Consider the following 20,201-nt stretch of genomic DNA (forward strand, 5'->3'; position numbering starts at 1 on the left):
AGAAATTCAAGAAATAAAACTACAAACTATAAAATATTACAAGTATATGCAGAAGGAATTTAAATAGAGTTTAAGATGTGTGGAAAAATATTTTTTTAAAATAAATAAAAATGTTGACGAGTCCTCCCTCACCAGGACGCAGCTTCTTCGCTTTCAAACAACAATGTTGAGAGACAGCACACAGAAGAGACCACACAGAAGAGAGTATCAGATTTTTCTTTTTTTGCAAGTAATGTGTCTAGGACACCAAAAACAAATGTTACTGATGATGGCAAGGGTGAAAGAATAACAACTGCACCAGCTGAAACTGCAGGCAGCCCTGCTATAGAACAGTTTACCAGCTAAGCAAAACCTGTTTTACCAGGAGACGTTTTACCAGTGGTGGAGACGATGAAGAGCCTTTTCAACCAAACATAAAATTTACTGGGGGAAGGTTTGGCTCTGAAAGTTTTGAGAGATCATTCCAATGAAGATAGTTTGAAAAATGGAGATGATACATTATGTCTCAGAAACAGACTTTGTGCTCTACTTTACCTGAAACTAAGCCATGAAGAAGGAATAATTAGTGCACTCTCACAGTGACAGCTCATTTTTTAAGGGCGGATTTGCAACTGGAAAAAAAAGCAAGAGAAAAGTTTGCTCTACACGAGTTGTCAGACCTGCATTCTGATTCACTGCATGCATTAGTGACACTGAAAACAACTATGGTTTCTCATTTAGCATCTCGAAAATACTGCCAGGGCTGTGTTGGAACTTTTATTCAGATCCATTAAATTTGTGGGCCAAGAGGGGATGCCATTCAGAGGACACAATCGTCGTCCACCATTCCTGAGCATGGTTCGCATACTTGCCCAACAAACTAGATTTAGGGTTGAAGCATGCTTGGGCATGGTACGGATGGCCAGTGTGACCAAGGAGGAGCTCCTTAAGAACCATTTCAAGGTCCTGGAGCGGCCTAGCCAGTCTCCTGACCTGAAACCAAAGAAAACTGCCCCGAACACAACAGATACGCCTGTAGTTCTGCTCCACTGTGTTGCATGTTGACTGCATTTGCAAACTCACACCGGCCGCGTGTTCATTCAGATAAGCTGCATGACTAACAGACAGCTGAGTCAGCTGGAGTCACAGACAGAGAAGTTCCCAAGCTTTCCACTCCATTGATAAGCCTGTCTTCATTCATGTTGGGCTGTAAAACCTCACACCTGTCGACTTCTGGTCCGGCTCTTTTCATCATGTTTGTGGCTCTGGTTTTTACATGGTTTGCTTTATTTTGAAAGGCACTAGGTAGCCACTGTGCACTACTTCTTGTCCTGATGCATTATTATATATAGCATCTTGCAAAAATAGGAGGGCTACTATAAGCTGAGATCTTGCAGACCAGCCAAGAAGACAGACCGTTATGTGTGAGCTGACACATTGACTTGAATGGATACCTATCTGATACAGTGCCTTGACAGAGTGGAGACACATCTGATGTACTACAGCCATTGGGGGGGGGGGGGGGGGGGGAAGAAACTCAATGTAACCTAGCAACAGCCCTGAAACTTGAAACTATATATATATATATATATAATATAAATATTCATCTATCTATCTATCAATGGATAGATAGATGAACATATATGTGTGTCCAGCCCTGAAACTTGAAACTATATATATATATATATATATATATATATATATATATATATATATATATATATATATATATATATATATATATATATATATACATATATACATATATACATATATATATATATATATATATATATATATATATATATATATATATATATATAATATAAATATTCATCTATCTATCAATGGATAGATAGATGAACATATATGTGTGTCCAGCCCTGAAACTTGAAACTATATATATATATTGTGACGGCCCATGAAGCCGTCCATGCTTGTGTGGCACTGTTGAGCTGCCCTGCTCTCTCTCATAGGTGACGTCTGGAGTAGGTGGAACATGCATGATGGAGCAACCCGAAACACCTGGCCAGTGTGAGGGTTGGGCCTCCTACTTCTTCGAGCCTGCAGGGGGGCTGCGGGCTCTCTTGTGTGTGGACGTGGTCGTCGTTCTGGATGTCTCTGCGCGGCTGCGCCGAGTAGCTCTGATTTCAGAAGAGATATTATGGACTTTTGCTTTTTAAATAATAAAAACAAACGTAAACCGGTTTAAACCTTGGAGTTGTCTCCTACCTTTGGTGCGCCTGAGAGCCGGGCGTAACAAATTGGGGGCTCGTCTTTTGATTTCGAAGGGATAAATTAGTGCGTCAGTGCGATTAGGTAATTATGTTGCACGCGGGAGAGGGAGATTAGGCTCCGGTGTGTGTGTGACGTCATTCCCTGGGATTTCCTCTGCTGCAGGTAGTGAGTGATTGCGCTCCGGTGTGTGGAGGCTCACTTCAGCTGATTGTCTTGCTGTGCCAGCATGCGTAATGCGCTTAGGGGGACGCGCTAAGGTTTAAAATTGTGATAACCAACCCGTTCATTTTTTTTTTTGGAATCAACAGGACCGGTGCGGTGTTTCTTTCTACGGAGATTTGGAGAAGGTAAGTGTAGTGTGTGTGCTTTTGTGTGCGCGCGTTACCTGTCGGTGTTTCCCCAGGTAGGTCTAAGCGGCGTCTCTCCTTTGGGATTCGTCGGGGGGGCTTGGTAGTGCTGAGGTACGGTGGTTGAGAGCATCCCTTTCCCTTTTTCCTACCGCCGCTCGGGAGCACATGCGTGGTTTCGAGGGGGGTGAACATCACCGGGATCCTCTCTCGGGCCACCGGGCTGCAGTGCGTAATTACCCACCGCCACGCCTCATGAAGACTAGGGGGGAGTGAGCTAGTCAGATTTCGGTTAGGCAGTCAGACAGGGGGAAACTCCGGTGGAGGCAGTTCATGCTTGGTGCACGCAGTACGTACCTACACTTAACAGTTCTCAGTTCTCGTAGTGTGCTTTGTTTGTTTGAAAATGGATCCTGTGGTAAAAGCTTTCGTTGACGCGCCGGATGAGAGTTTTCTGGATGATTGCTCTAAGGATGAGTTAATTAAAATAGTTGATCACTTTGCGATCGATGTCGGGGACAGACGGCGTAATGTAGAGACGGTGAAAGTGAGTTTAAAATCCGGTTTGGAAAAAATGGGAGTCCTGGGTGCTGGAAAAGCTGAGCTTGGCGCTGCCGGTAAGGATGTCCCTCCTTTCCCACAGGTATCAGGGCCCGCAACGGGGTTAACATTCGAGCAACAGAAAGAATTAATGCGTTTACAAATAACACTAGAGACGCAAAAGGAAGTGGAAGTGGAAAGGCTGAGGCAGGAAAAGTTCATAGCAGTGGAGAAGTTGCGACAGGAGACGGAGCAGGCTAAGATTGAGCTGCAGAGACAGAAGCTTGCGTTAATTGGCGACGGAAAAGTTGGAACAGAGGTGTTGCTGAGTGACGGTCCGACTCTCTCTAATGGTGTTGCGAAGCGCGATGAGTTAGGGGATTTGAGGCTCGTACCTAAATTTGACGAGGGGGATCCTGAAACGTTTTTTGTTTTGTTTGAGCGTTTGGCGAGTTTAAGAGAGTGGAGTGATCCTGTGTGCACACTAATGTTACAATGCGTGTTGACCGGCAGAGCTCAGGAAGCTTTCTCGGCTTTAAGTAGCAGGGGGGAGCTCACTTACGACGCGGTGAAGTCTGCCGTTCTTAAGGCGTACGAGTTAGTGCCGGAGGCCTATCGTCAGCGGTTCCGCGGCTGGAAGAGAGGCAGTAAGTCCCACCTTGAATTTGCGCGTGACCTGTCAGCACAGTTCGATCGTTGGTGTGCTGCTTCAGATGTCCACAGTTATGAGGATCTGCGCGATCTACTAATCTTGGAACAGTTTAAAAACTCTGTACCCGAGGCAATTGCGGTCTACATCAGCGAGAGTAGGGTTAAGACTGCGGCTGAGGCTGCTGCCTTGGCAGATGACTACACTTTGACACATGGTGGAGAGTCCTGGCATGCCAGTGCGCAGAGTGCAGGGGCGCACAGAGGACGTCAGTCGGCTGTGGGGGCCTGGTCCTCCCGCCCAGGGGGGAACTGGGGAGCCGACCATGGGAAAGAACGTGGAGTTCGTGAGTGTGATAAAATTTGTCACTTCTGTCAAAGAAAGGGTCATATAAAACGAGACTGCTTTGCTTTCAAATCTAGGCAGAAGCAAGCTGGAGCTTCTGTAAATCCCAAGCCAGTCATGTGTGCAGCGCCAGTGGCTGGGCAGCTGAAAGGTGTCACTGGGGGGGAGTCGAGACCTGCGGTAAGTTGTCAGGAGCTCACTTCTTACCTGCCCTTCATTAGAGAAGGCTCTGTGTCTCTGGTGGAGGGAGGAGAACAGGTAGCTGTACAGATATTGAGAGACACTGGTGCGTTCGACTCTTTCATTGTTGCATCTACCTTACCTTTTTCTGATGTGAGTAGAACAGGGGCTTGTATTCCAGTGCGGGGCATGGGAATGGAAATCTTGTGTGTTCCCCAGCATAAAATGTGGTTGTCCTGTGAGTTGTTTCAGGGTGAAGTTGCAGTTGCGGTGCGGCCTGCGCTGCCTCTGGAGGGCATCCAGCTGATTTTGGGTAATGACATTGCAGGAAGCCAGGTGTGGTCGGACAAGCAGTGCCCTGCTCCAATCCACTCTTCTGCTGGTGGTCAGGGGTGCTCCAACCAGGGAGCAACCCTTCCTGTGATTGCTCCTACACCCCTGATAAGGAAGGTGCCTGAAGAGAGTGGAAGTGAGATTCCAGGTGTCTTTGCTGCGTGTGCAGTGACACGGGCAATGGCAAAGGCTCAGTCAAAGGAAGCAGGTGGTACAAATGGAGACTTTTCTCTGGATGTTGATGTGTTCAGTGTTGATGCTCCTTGGTTGGTGTCTCGCAGTGATCTGGTGTTGGAGCAGCGAGGGGATGAGTCTTTGAGGCCCTTGTGGGAAGTGGCGCAGCCCGTTGGTGAGGTGAAAAATCATGCACAGTGTTACTTTGTGAAGGATGAGGTCTTGATGAGGAAATGGGTGCCACAATGGGAGGACTTTGTCGGTGAACCTGTGTACCAGGTGGTGGTGCCGTCTAAGCTCCGCGATGTGGTGTTAAAAATTTCTCATGACCAGTCTGGCCATTTAGGAGTAAGGAAGACCTATGACCGCATCTTGAGGTACTTCTTCTGGCCTAAACTTAAGCGTGATGTTTCCTCTTACCTCAAGTCGTGTCATGTGTGTCAGGTAACAGGTAAACCCAATCAGGGTATTAGCCCAGCACCCTTGTGTCCAATCCCAGCAATAGGACAGCCATTTGAGCATCTCATAATTGACTGCGTGGGTCCGCTGCCGCCTTCTAAATCAGGTGCCAAATACCTTTTGACTGTAATGTGCCAAAATACCAGATACCCTGCTGCTTATCCCTTAAGAACAATCACAGCTAGAGCTATTGTGCGTGCCTTAACCCAGTTTGTTTCTGTGTTTGGTATTCCCAGGGTGATCCAATCTGACCAGGGGTCGAATTTCTCGTCACGTTTGTTTGCACAGGTGCTAAAACAGTTGCAGGTCGCTCACAATCAGGCATCCGCATACCATCCACAGAGCCAGGGAGCCTTAGAGCGCTTCCATCAGACGCTAAAGTCAATGTTGAGGGCATACTGTGTGCAGATGAACCGAGACTGGGAGGAAGGCTTGCCCTGGTTACTTTTGTCAGCTCGTGAGGTGGTCCAGGAGAGCACTGGGTTCAGTCCAAACGACCTTGTGTTCGGTCACAAGGTTCGGGGGCCTTTGGCCTTGGTGCAAGACGGCTAGACTGATGCTCCACCTCCCCAGAACCTGCTAGAGTATGTAAATGGCTTCAGGTATAGGCTGTATCGGGCTCAGGAGGTGGCTCGGGAGAAGCTGGTTGCGGCCCAAGGGAAGATGAAGAAGCTTTTTGACCGTCATGCAGAGAAGCGAGTGTTCCTTCCAGGCGATCAGGTGCTAGCTTTGCTACCCCTTGTGACGTCTCCCTTCCAGGCCAAGTTTTTAGGTCCTTATACAGTGATGGAGCAACTGTCAGAGCAGAACTATGTGATTGCTACTCCGGATAGAAAGTCACATACTCAGCTCTGTCATGTTAATCTGCTTAAGCCCTATCAGTCATCTGACCGACAGTCAGAGAGTGAGAGTGGGGGTGCAGAGGGTGTCCATCCAGCCTGCATGGCAGTGTCAGGGTCTCATCTGGTTGAGGCAGCACAGGTGAGTGAGGATGTTCGGGAGCCTGATGAGATGGGTGTGGATAGGCCTGTGTGTTTCTTTTCCAGGAAGTTTAACAAACATCAACTGAACTATTCTGTGATAGAGAAGGAGACACTGGCTCTAGTGTTAGCATTGCAACACTTCCATGTTTATGTCAGCTCTGGTCCAGTGGTGGTGTTTACAGACCATAACCCTCTAACATTTTTAAGTTCTTTACAGAGTCCAAACCGGAGGCTTGTACGTTGGGCTCTGTTCCTGCAGTCTTATAGTCTTAAAATCTGCCACATTAAGGGGCGGGACAACGTAGTTGCAGATGCGCTGTCCCGGGCTCCTCAGGAATGAGTCTGTGTTTATTTTTATTCCGCTCTGTCAGGGTTTCCTAGGCATTCCTTCCTGCTCTTAAATGCTTCCAGGATCCAGTTGCTGAGGAGGATGGGTGTGTCGAGGAGACCCCAGATGGATGCGGTGAGGTGTTTTTGTTTTGTTTCCTGTGTTTTTGTCCTGCATTTTTCATAGGGTTAAACCACATGGGTTACATTACGGTTCCCTTTGGGACCCTGTCTTCATGAGGGGGGGTGTGACGGCCCATGAAGCCGTCCATGCTTGTGTGGCACTGTTGAGCTGCCCTGCTCTCTCTCATAGGTGACGTCTGGAGTAGGTGGAACATGCATGATGGAGCAACCCGAAACACCTGGCCAGTGTGAGGGTTGGGCCTCGTACTTCTTCGAGCCTGCAGGGGGGCTGCGGGCTCTCTTGTGTGTGGACGTGGTCGTCGTTCTGGATGTCTCTGCGCGGCTGCGCCGAGTAGCTCTGATTCCAGAAGAGATATTATGGACTTTTGCTTTTTAAATAATAAAAACAAACGTAAACCGGTTTAAACCTTGGAGTTGTCTCCTTCCTTTGGTGCGCCTGAGAGCCGGGCGTAACAATATATATATATATATATATATATATATATATATATATATATATATATATATATATTATATATATATATATATATATATATATATTCATCTATCTATCAATGGATAGAAAGATGAATATATATATGTGTGTGTGTTTTATAAAAAAAAAAAGTCTAAGTTTACATGTAATATATCTTCTTGAGCAACTTATCTATAGTTCTTTGTCTGACTTTCTGTCCCTCTTCTGCTACAGTTATTTTAATTGAATTTCAAAAGCTAAAGAAAACAACTGTTCTCAAATAAAAACCAACCTCCTAAAATTTTTGTAACATCATTCATATTGTCCTAGGACTAAGACTCTGAAAATCTGACCCCTCAAACCACCCCCTCAAGGGTACGCTAAACAGCCTTATAAATGAAGACATTCATACGAACCATGTTGACAGCCACACAGATTTCTTTATAATATTTATACACTTTTTACAGTTTTTCATGGCTTTCAATAACACATTTCCATTTCTTCTTAACTTTAAACTCAAATAAAATGTGCTTCATTCAGAGCAGCTGAGAAGGCTTCCTTCCCAACTGTTAATTGCTTTGTGAAGTTCAAGGTCAGTTCCAATTGAAACTGTCTGTTGCCAGATGACTTTAGCGGTAAATTCTTCTTGAAGTAGGTAAGTAAGGGTTTTTTTGTCTGGAAGGTCACATGTTTTGTCAGATTTCAGTTACAGTTAAATCTTCTCCCACATTCAAAGCAGCTGAAAGGGTTTCTTTTGAGTGAACAGGCACATGTTTAGTTAGATTTGACTTCAAGGGTTAATTCTTTCCCATACTCAGAACAGCTGTAAGGTTTTTCTTTGGCATGAACAAACATGTGTTTCTTCAGATTTGAGCTATAGTTAAATGTTCTCCCACATTCAGAGCAGCTGAAAGAGTTTCCTTTTGAGTGCACAGCCATATGTTTAGTCATGTTTCCCTTAAGGGTAAACCCTTTCCCACATTCAGAACAGCTGTATGGTTTTTCTTTCATGTGGACAAACATATGTCCTGTCAGGTTTACTTTATGTTTAAATCCTTTCCCACACTCAGAACAACTATAACGATTCTTTTTGGTGTGAACTAACATATGTGTAGCCAGATTTCCTCTTTGTCTAAATCCTTTCCCACATTCAGAGCAGCTTAGAGGTCTTTCTTTTGAGTGAACAAGCATGTGTGTTTTCAGATGTCCTTTAAATTTAAATCCTTTCTCACATTTGGGGCAGCTGAAAGGTCTTTCTTGAGTGTGAACTAACATGTGTCTGTTTAAATACTTGTTTTGGTCAAACCCTTTTCCACACTCAGAGCATTTGAAAGGTCTTGTTTCTGCGAAAGCATGATTGGTTTGATGATGCTCTGAGATATTGTGTGACTGTACAGTCTCTGCTTCATCTTCATCTGCCACTTCTTCAGTCCCTGGTCCAGTATCTGAGGAGGCTTCAGTCTCTGATCCAGTATCTGACCAGGCTTCGATCTTAACCTCAATCTCTGGTTGGAAATTTCTTTCTGGATCTGAGCTCCTCTCTGGTTCTGGTCTTCCACAGTCCTCTCCACCAGCTGCTGTTTCCATATAGTCAGTTAGTCTCTGATGAAGCAGTGAGGACTCAGGTTCCTCTTCATCATTTTTTTCACTCTTCATATGGACTGAAGGAAACAGGAACTTGGTATCAGCCTCCTCCAGTTCTTGAAGCTGCTCTCTGCTCTGACCGATCCACAATTCCTCCTGTTCCTCTTTGATGAGTGGGAACTCATTATCCTCCTGGTCTGGATAGGGGCTCCTCTCCTGCTGCTCAGGGGGAAGCTCCTCTTTCTTTACAATAACAAGCTGAACATCTGCAGGACACAGAGAACAAATATTAAGGAGATATTAGATCATCTTCCTGATGGGAAAGAAAATAGGAAAGAAAAAAAAAAACATGCTCTTTATTTTCAGCTCTGCTGCTGAACTGGGAGTCTTTACGAGGTGATCAATAATCATCTGGCTCTCCTTGGTGACAGACTGCAGTGGTTTCCAAAACATAATGACAAATTAAAACAGTTGTTGAATATTTTTGTGAACACATAAATAAATATGTGTAAAAAGTGAAGCTGTGTGTACGTTTTTCACTCAGAAAATGTATCAAGTCTTCAAGAGAAGCAGTTATTTCATGTCTTTCTTCAGTTTGTATTTTGAAATATGCTTCATACCTTATGCTTACTAGAGAAGCTGCATTTACCATACATAAGGATTTATTTAACATCAAAGCTATGACATTTTCAAATGTCCCAAAGTCAAAAGCTTATGACAACAAACTCAAAAACAAACACGGTGACTGTGGAGGAGTTTTGTTGATGTACTTCTAACATAAAGACAAAGTGAAGCAGCATTGTAGGAGGTGATGGCTGGTGTTTAGCCATCATTATTTCTTCTTCATGTGGCCCTGAAGCTGTGTATCTGATAGTAACAGGAACACTGCCCTCTGTGTTTCTGGTGGTACTGCTCTGTTTGGTCTGTATCTGAAAGCTTTCTGGAAATATGCAGAAATACGAACCAAATGAACACAGAGCACAGATAGAAGGTTCTGTCTGAAACCGTACTTAGCCTTGAGCATAAATGAGCCTTAAGTCCCAAAGAAGTACTAGAGGTTAGAGGTGTCCCAGTCCGATATTTATATCAGATATTGGCCCGATATCAGCAAAAAAACAAGTATGGGTATCGTATCGGAATGCATCTAAAATCTCCGATATAAGCAGTTTCTGTTACCCACTGGTTAATAATAAATGGGTCCTTTTTCCTCATACCTACTGTTGCTGACTACTGTTCTTTGTTTGAACAATATCACTTAGTCAAGCCTTTTCTAACATGACAGACAGACTACAAAATAAGTAAGAAAAGTATGCATGTTTAATGCTGATATCATATCGGATTAATATGGAAATGAAAATGTAATATCGGGACATCCCTACTTGAGGTGGAGTCCACCTGTTTATACACAACTGCCACCCACAGATATGGATTCATATATTTCAAAGTTGCATGCAAGGAACTAGATCATTCTTCAGGAGGTGCATGTGTTGCATTGAATGCTTAGGGCATGCGTTACTCAGGGAGAAGCTGTGCCCCAACAGCCTCTTAAAATAAATGTGAAACAACATTTGAACTCAAGCCCAGGGGCGTACCTACAATTAGGCAAACACAGGCAATTGCCTGGGGCCCAACGATTCCTAGGGCCCCCAAAACATCTCATAAAAACTGATTTGTTAAGTTTCTTTCAATTAAAGCATTTTTTTAATCTTACTTCACATGCTTCAAAATAAATCAAAATGCTTAATCTTTCCAGATCATTTTGGGTACTCCCCCTCCCTTCTCATTCAATGGGCTGTAGATTCAGCAAGAAAGTGGTTTAAAACAATTTCCTTTTTCTTTTTTTTTCTCAATTTCAACAAGTTGCAATACAAACAATGTTGCACTGACACCTAAAATAAACACAAGACTTCTAGCATTTCAAAGACTTCATCTAACTCAGGAAATAGGATAATTTTCTTAAATTCAAACTTTTTGGCAGAGAACATACTACAACATATTAACTGTAACATAAAAATGTTAAATACCATAACTATCATCAGATTTTTTTTTCAGTTTCATGTTATGCTTGATATGTAAATATTGTTTCTTAACTGAATTATTCTATTCATATTTTACCATTGTAATTTTTTTCACTTCATACTTTTTTGCTAGCTACTGTATTTCTGTTAATTTTTCTCATTGAGGGACAAATAAAGAAATACCTCAGCTTATCGTATCTTATCTTAAACATGGTTATGTAACTAGTAACATAAGCTGTCAAATAACTGTAAAAGATTTTAAATGCAGGGAAATGTGGCTTAAATAATTTATTCACCTTTTTTCAAAATCCAAATTAAGTACAGAACTTAAGTAACTGCATTTAGTGTTATTACCATGTACAAGATTTACACTGTTAAATGCCTTGATTCTCAGGAAGAGACAATCGACCTGCAGGGGAAGGCCAGTAAAGCTCTGAGGATGATGAGTTACAAGGACATAGAGGCGCTAATGACTTGTTTGCCTTGGGCCCCCAAACCATTAAATACACCCCTGCTCAACCCAGACAAATAATCTAATGCCGCGTTTCCACCAAGCAGTCCGGGTCGGTTCGTCTCGGTACGGTGCGCTTTTAGCGGCGTTTTCACAGACTCATCCCGGGACGGATCCCTAAAAACCGAGACGAGCCGTCCCACTTTTTTGGGACCCTTTCGTATGGGTGCCAGACTGAACCGATCCGCTCTCGGGAGGTGGAGCAACACACTGCAGACGGTTGATTGGTCAACAGACTCGTCACTCACCCCGACAGCGGCTGCATTTCTCCTGGCGGCTCACAGACTTCTCTGAAACGAAGCTTGATTGCACTTTGTAACAGAGAGCTACATGAAAATCACAGAGAGGACCAAATGCTGCATGTCTTCCATCCGTGCTCTTTGTTTACTGTGTCGCGTTTTCTTCTTTGTTGGATTTAATAGCGGGGTAAGCTACTATGGCGTTGCGCTATTGTTTATCAGCTGTGGCTTCTGGCATCCAGCTTACACGCCGCCCACCACGAAAGGGCACAGTTTGCTGTGGAAACGCAAATGGGATGAGACTCTACTGTCCCAAACCGTCCCAAACCGTACTGAACCGACCCGTACTGCTTGGTGGAAACGCAGCTTTAGGTGAGGCCGAGTTTGTCAGTGTGAAAACTGGGTAGGGGAGATAACTGCAAAATACCACCAAACCAGTAGAGGGCAGAAAGACAACAATAACAGGGATTCAGGAATAATGACACCATTTATGGTGGGAAAAGCAGCTCTTTTCAGCACTGAACCAACTCAGTAAAGTGTTAAGTTCAAAGACTTGTTCACAAAATTATTTAGTACTTCTCTGCAGCTCTGTAACGCACAATGTTAAGCTCTGCTTGACATCGTACTGAGAACAGCTGGTTGTGAATGAAAAGCCAATGAGCTTAGTGTGAGAAAAGCTGCAAACTGAAAGATTTCAGTTTGTTACCCCTTGTTTTTTTCTGTGTGCATAACTTCTAATAGACATACTGTTTAAAATTTTCAATAAAATTGGTGTAATTAAAAAAGAATATAAAAAAAACAGAAACAAAAAAAGCACGTTCACCTGGCATGCTGGTGTTCTTTTTTTCTTTATTTTTGTCTCTTGACTTTGTTTTGAAGTAAAATTGTTTTTCATTTCCAATCGCACTTTTACGTTAATGTTTTGTTTTAGAAAATTTGAAAAACAGTGATAAACAGTACTGTAAAAAGTTTCTACCTTGTCAATTTGTTATATACGTTGGCAGTGAAGTTCTGGTCTACATTTACTCTTCTGCATTGTCCTTTTGAGAGCCTAAAGGGTTTTTTTCAGTCCTCTTTTGAGGAATGTTTTTCAAATTACACTGCACTTTGTGTTTTTTTTATTTATTTTTTAAGTTTTAATTTGATCACATTAAAAAAAAATTAGTAGCCCAAAGTTTAATTGTGTGCCTCTCTCATCTGCATAGTGAAAACTACAATGTGAAAAACAACAGTCAAAGTGGTTTGTGTACTGATTCTGAATGTACTGAACAAGGGGCTTGAGTCTCTGGGTGCGTCTTAATGTGTTAGTTTCGTGCCTCCTCTGTCCTATCTCCTTCTTGGCACTGGAAGTACTTTTTCAGTCGCCATTATGAGGACTGTCCAAAAGCGATAACTGTGCTCAAAAGAAAGAGGAGAGAGGATGGAGGAGACTGATCAGAGGAGCTATCATCGAGAAAACACGAGAGCTGGCTTAGCGGAAGTCTTTTCTATGACAGAAACACCCCCATATTGAATATCACTCTCTGACTGGACGCTGCAGCAGCTCAGACATCTCTACATGCAACCTCACAAACACAACAGAGTTTAATGAGAGAAAAGACGAGCTGAGGACAGGCTCTGAGGATCGTTCAAAAACTGATCATAAATCTGGTAATAAAGTGTTTGTTGTGAGTTTAAAGCACGAAACACTGAACACAACCATCATCAAACCAATGTAATGAAGGATTAATACTGCCTTTCTTCTAATTCACCAACTTATTCTTCTTAAGTGGAAACACTGTGCTCCTCCTTCACATGCTTGGTGGGTTAGAGATTTAACTTCACATCTAAAACAAGAAGAGTTGAGGTATTGTAGCCAGGGCTCTGCACTCCTTCCTGGAGTATTCAAACAATCTGCCGTGCACAAACATATCTGACTGAGACCCTCATGTAAGCTCCCCCCTCCCTTTTTTGGTCTGTCTCCTTTTCTTACCCATCTATCATATATCTATTTTATTTTTTCCCCCTTTTTTGATAAAGTGTTTGTGTATACTTGTTCATATAAATTGTACTGTTTTTGTACTTTTTAAATTTTATTTATTTATATTTTTGTACAAGCTATGGTTATGTTTGTCCCAAAGTGATAATTATGCTCGGCAGAGAGGGGAGGGAGGAGACTGATCAGAGGAGCTGTCATCGAGGAAACATGAAAGCTGACTTTGCAGAAGTCTTTTCACTGACCGACACGCCCCCATATGAAATATCACTCTCTGATTGGACGCTGCAGCGGCACAGACTCCTTGACATGAAACTTTACAAACACAGAGTTTAATGACAGAATGGACAAGCTGAGGACAAGCAGGAAGGATTATTCAGAAACAGGTCATGAAGCTGGGATTAAAAAAGTGTTTGTTGTGAGTTTAAAGCACAAAATACTGAACACAGCCACCATCAGAAATCAATATAACGGAGGATTAATACTGAAAACTGAAAGCTGATAAATAAAATCTCCTGAGACACAATAAACAAGGTTATATTAATAAGTTTCAGAGTTCACAATCAGATGCGCTCTAGATAAAGGCTAAATAGTTCATGAATAATCTCACAATTACGCATTTTACTGGTAAAGTGATTCATGAGCTTCTAAACAGCACACAGAATAAACAGAGAGCAGGTTTTCTTCATGGTAACGTGTTTGTTAAACAGGTGAGGTTACTGTTTATGTTTGATCAGTTATTACAGCGCACATGTGCAGACACACAAACAGCTGTTAGAGCTGACTGACAGATGATCCAGAGGTGATCAGCTGATGCTGTCATCACTGAAACACATCGCTTCATGTGACGCTCCGAAGGAAAGGATGTCCCATTGCTCAAAAAACGAATCTCCTCCATTCCTCTCTCCTCTCTTCATTTCCTCGCATCTCTCCCATGCACCTCTCATCATCTCTGCTGGGAGGGACCATACGCAAGTGGAGGAAGGAAGGATGGAATTTGGGAGCTTTGGGACGCACCCTAGACCGACCGAACCAAGTTCGGCCTTCGATGTCTACGCTGGCTACGAAGAGGTCCTCCAGACCCTCAATTGGGACACAGCTAGCAACTTTTAGCACTTTCGTATAGGCATTAGTCAGATGTTGCCCCTTACGTAACACTTACTTGAGGAGGATATTGTGAGTCTCTCTCTCTCTCTCTCTCTGTCACACACACGATTAACGGATATTATTAAACTAAGACAAAAACGTGCATAAACCCTTTTCCACATAGCAAAACCCCACCACATTTCCAGAGGAATTTATGATTTTTTTTCTGCAAACCTTAGCTATTTGCTCAATTCCTCTAAACATCATCACACACATGTTCAGAAACCAACCTGCTCCTTGCAGCTCTATCTCAGGTACTATAACCACATCCAGTAGTTCTCTTTGTCGCTGGAGCTCCTCTTCGTATCCAGACGGTGTTCTTTGTCCCATGTCTCTGCTAACCTCAGTGAGCAGCCGCCGCTCGAATAAATCTTCTTCATCCTGAAATCTGGACATCTCCTCACATTCAAGAGTAAAAAAAAAAAAAAAAAAAAAAAGAAAGAAAGAAAGAAAGAAAGAAAAAAAAGAGTAAACGCTGATGTCTTCCTCTGAGGGAATTTTCTGAATTGTCTGACGTGGAGCGTTTCAGAGCCTCTTTTCTAAGGTTAATAACTTCTTCCTGCTCTTTCTTCTTTGGTGTTTATTTGGCGGTTAGCAAACAACGAAATAGGGCATTTCTGCCATCTACTGGTAAGAAGTATGGACCGGTATATCTAGTACCAACACTGGAACTAAAAAAAAATCACAAATAAAGTTAAAAAAACATTTCTCTCCATCAGCTGTCTGTTTGAGGTATTGAAATAATCATGTAACACTGACTCTTTCTGTAGAATGCTAACAAATTAGCTGCCCTCTTTCAGATTTAAATGTCTGACAATGCATTACAACATGTTGCATTGTTTCCTGTTGTTCACGGTAATCACACCTACAACCTTGATGCTTTGCCATTTTAAACAAAGTAGTATTTAACCTGCAGTGTCCAAATCTTAATGTTGATATAAGTGTTTCACTTTTCCCATTAACCTCGCTCTTCTCATTTTCCCAATCTTCTCTATACTCTATATTACCACCTCCCAGTCTTTTTTTACTCCCGTTGTTTTTGCCATCTTTCTTTCAATCTCATCTTCACCAAAGAAAAAAAGGAAATAGTTAAATCAACTTAATTGAGTTGTTTCAATTAGTAAGACCTAAATGAATTTTGTTCTTTAAGATTAAGTTTATAATTTCAATTAACAAAATTTATTAAGTCAAATGTACAAAAAAGTGTTATTGTTCCCAAATCAATATTTTGCATTACCTCAACTTAAACTTTTTATTTATTTAAACTTACCCAAAAGTAAAATAGTGCTCCTCTCTTACTTAATAAAATGGTTTCATGAAAATTAATTTGTGTGATAACCTTACAATAAATGTGAAGTTTGTTTAATATAGCTACAATTACAGATTTAAGTTGGCTTAAAGTATGAAAAATAATCCTCAAAATCTGGGTGCCAGACTGAACTGATCTGCTCTCAGAAGGTGGAGCTACAACACAACAGACCGTTGATAGGTTGGTAAAATCGTCACTTACTCCAAAAGTGGCTGCATTTCTCCTGGCGGCACACAGACTTCTCTGGAACAGAACTTGATGCACTTTGTATCAAAGAGCTACATGCCAATCACAGAGAGGACGAAATGCTGCAGGTCTTCCATCGTTGCTCTTTGTTCCTGTTTTTCTTCTTTGTTGGATTTATTAGCCGGGTACACTTTGTTGCGCTCATAGATTGTATATAGAGTGGCCACCATTTATAACTGTATGGTTTTGAAGCAAAATTCCCCCGTCGCAGGCGCAGCCATTGAAGCAGTTGTGCAGCCAGAGTCTGCGCAGTAGAGACTGTGAGGGATTCTGGGAGAATCTAAGGGAAGCCGGATGACAAAAATTTAAATTATTTTTTTAGGGCTGTCACTTTAACGCGTTAATTAGATTAATTAATTTCACCCCAAATTAATGCGTTAAAAATATTCAAGGCAAGATTAACTCATTGGCTGCCAGCCATTTTCAGAGCATCTTGAACAATCTTTCAAGACCCAAATAATAATGTTTTCTATGACTCTGTAAACACCAAAACTACAGAAGAAAAGTAGACTCTCTTCTTTTATGTCTCTCTTTCTGTTTTTGATCCAAAAAAAACAGACAAAAACATACTTTTCCTGATCATGTTCATCCAGGGTGCTTCATCCTTTGATCCTCTCCATGATCTCCGTCGTCTTTTCTCATGATGACATTGCTCTTTCTTGCTGAACTACTGCAACACATCCTCAGCTCGAACGTTGCCTGAACTTTTCTGACTTGCAGTGTCTCGTTATGTCTCTGTCATCTCACATCTTCTCATATCCATGCTGACCTCTCATCCACACAGTAGTTTATGAGCATGATTTTAATTGACAAGCTCCACCAGATCCCGCCTCCCCCCGCTGAAAAACATGATTTACTTCTATAGATGCAGTAAACGGTAACACAACATCAATGGCAGCAAACACAGACATTTTGATATTGGCCAGTTGATAAAAATGTGGATTTAGAAATCTTCTCTTCTTCATGTATTCATCTGATTAGTCATGCATTACAATTTTGTAATGTCCAAGAATTCAAATTCCTTATTTGGGGACCTTAAGCAGATACGAGATTAAAATGCAATTAATTAGATTTATTAATTACAAATCCCAAAATTAATGAGATTATTTTTTAATCCAAAAATGAGTACATGAATACAAAACAGCCAAATAATATCTTTGAATCACTACAATAATCAGACATGAAAAACATTTCTACGAGGTGTACTGATTTTTCAAAGTTTGACCACAGCCCATCTGGAATGACTGGAGAGCTGCATTTTTTGGACTTATACTGCAACCAGTCACCAGGGGGAGCAGTTTTCCTGGCGATCACAAGATGGTGTCCAATTTTTTTTACAGCCTATGGTTGCACTGCTATGGTGTCACACTACATTCGGCTGTCCTCAACCAGCTTTTACGCCACCTACCTTAAGGGGGCACTGTCGGCTGTGGAAATGCAAACAAGACCTAGCTTAACAAGCCAACCCATACCAAACTATACTGATCTGAACCGGACGCAAGATTTTTTTTCCCTACACTGTAAAAAATTTCACCGTAAAATTACAGTAAGTTACTGGTTAATAATTGCATTACTTTCACAGCAAGTTGCTGTTAATATTTTCACAGCAATTTACTGTAAGTAATTCACAGTAGTTTACTGTAGTTGTTTCAGAGTAGTTTACATTAAAACAACAACACTTTACTTTTAATTCACGGTTAGCATGGACTGTGTACCTTTAAGAGTAATAATGAATGAGATGTGATGATGGGCTAAAATTTTGATCAGAAATGACAAACTGGGTTTTGTCTTCAGTTATATTCGAATTTCCTTTACTGAAAGAGTATTTGGAGCCCTCACTGCTGTCGAGCACAGGCAGCCAGGACAAGCAGCCTATGCTGTGGAGCACAACCAGGCAGCCAGCGCAGTGGCCCATAGACAGCTAGCTGGTCCATGCCATGGAGCACAGACACACTGGCCCGTGTGGTATCTTAATGTGCATCAGGGTCTCATATCCACAGTGTTGCCTCCTCACCCATGGTTTTCCTTTTGGGTTTTGCAGATTATTGAGTTGAAACAACTGAAAACTTTAAGTTGGATTGATGCAAAATGTTGATTTGAGAAGAATTAAAATATTTGGTTTATTTGACCTATTAAGTTGTGTTAAATGAACTAGTTAATTTCATTTCAAAGAACTTAATTTATTTAGGTGTGACCAATTGAAGCAATTCATTTAAGTTGGTCCAACTACTTATTTTTATTAGTTGTACTAACGCAGAATTTCAAGTTGACATGATCCACAAAAATACATTGGAAACCTTAATCTAAAAATTTTGAGTTGGATTGATAAAAAAAATTACATCACCTCAACTGACTAGAGATTCCCTTTTCACAGTGTAAGCTGACATACAGTCTTTGTTTCTAACCTGATCTAAAAAAGATTTTGTACTCCTATTATTGACAAAGGAACAGTTTACATCTGTGCTGGGAGCTGGCCCACACGGTGACGCGCTTCATGGCCTCTGATGCGCGCCCCGATGGTCAGTCTGTTGTCCTGGTTGCTGAGGTAACAGAGGCTCCGGCCGTCTCGGCTACCGGGTCTTTCCAGCACACTTTTTCCGTGCTGGCATGGATCATCCAGACCAAGCAGTCACTGCGCCTCGGCCGCAATAAAAAAGCTTCAGAAAAGCAAATAAAAAAGCGTCAGAGAAAAGAGGAATTAATATGGTGAACTTCACACTAGTTCAAAATGACAATATGTAGATAAAGCAAAGGTGGAAAACAAGGGTACAATAACTTGACAGAATATGTTAAACTTACTTTGGTGGCATCAACCTTGAAAATGTTGAAAATCTGCTGCACGTCCCACAATTCAGTTCATGGAATTTGCTGTGTTTTTGCAGTGGATAGTCTTAAAACAGCATTTCATGGTGAAATAATGCAATAAAATGCTGTAAAATCCTGGTAATAATTGAAACAGCAAATATCACAGCAGTTGACTGTAGTAATACTGTTGTTATTGTAAATTTTAAAATTACAGTCTTATATTGTAATTATTACAGTTAAGTCCTGTAAAGTTGTAATACAGCAATTTACTGTGAGAAAATACAGTGAAACATTGTGAAATCCTGGTAATTTTTTACAGTGTAGGATGAAATCAGGAAATCCACGTCCCCAACCTATGTGATTGGTTCCTGCAAAGTCTCTCACTTCCACATGCTTCTACCTGGAATACGACCCCTCCTGGTTTTTAGATTTTTAATGCAATTACATCACCGCTCCCACCACGCTGTGTTCTTTGAATGGAAATTTAACATGTGGTAATTCTATAGTACTTTAAGTGAAATGTTAAATGTTATTAATCCTTGACGCTTTATTCGTTTCATGCTTTTACTTTTCTTTTTTTTTTTTAAATCAGCTTCATTAATCATTTCTTTTTTCTGTAAAACTCTGAAGCACTTTGAGCTGCATTTCATCTCATTAGAAGTGTTCTACAAACAGGCCTTGTTTTATTATAAATATATACACTTCATCATCACGATTATCACCACCATAACTACTTACCCATATTGCATAACTAGATAATAATGCATAGATCTTCAATTAATAGGATACTACATGACTTCCTTAAAGTTGGACTACCAACATCAACCCACCACAAAATAAAATCCATAGTTACCTACATCACCATCATCACCATCATCACCACAATACCACAATAGGAAAGCACAACATTGCAGTTTTCACAACACAAAAATGTATTACAATTTTATTCATATATTTCATTTGGCCCCAACATACATTTTTTCATATATTTCATTTGGCTCCAACATACATTGTTTTTCATATATTTCATTCGGCTCCAACATAAACACCAGGGCCATTATGGTAGGAATAGTGATGACCATGTGCTGTCCTCTACACATTTGGCCAATGAGTGGCACTTTTCTTGCTTTTTTCTTTGAAATAATGATGCTCCTTTCTGGAACTCTTTGGGGGGTGTCCTGGTATCGAAGCACGTCTCCCCCTAAGTGCTGACTTT

General features: G+C 41.5%; 1 protein-coding gene across 1 annotated transcript; it reads right to left on the reverse strand.

Annotated features, from left to right (window-relative positions):
* Positions 1–7,494: 7,494 nt before the first annotated feature.
* On the reverse strand, positions 7,495–15,210 carry LOC141802438 (uncharacterized). The gene is made up of 2 exons (XM_074686001.1): positions 14,856–15,210; positions 7,495–9,002 (listed from the first exon to the last, which is right to left on the reverse strand). Exons 1-2 carry the CDS (start codon positions 15,019–15,021, stop codon positions 7,927–7,929), a joined length of 1,242 nt encoding a protein of 413 aa, XP_074542102.1. The 5' UTR covers positions 15,022–15,210; the 3' UTR covers positions 7,495–7,926.
* Positions 15,211–20,201: the final 4,991 nt, after the last annotated feature.

The sequence above is a fragment of the Halichoeres trimaculatus genome, unplaced genomic scaffold, assembly GCF_033239565.1.
Source record: "Halichoeres trimaculatus isolate MK-OKI-2021-1 unplaced genomic scaffold, fHalTri1.1 fHalTri1_scaffold_13, whole genome shotgun sequence".
Lineage (NCBI taxonomy): Eukaryota > Metazoa > Chordata > Actinopteri > Labriformes > Labridae > Halichoeres > Halichoeres trimaculatus.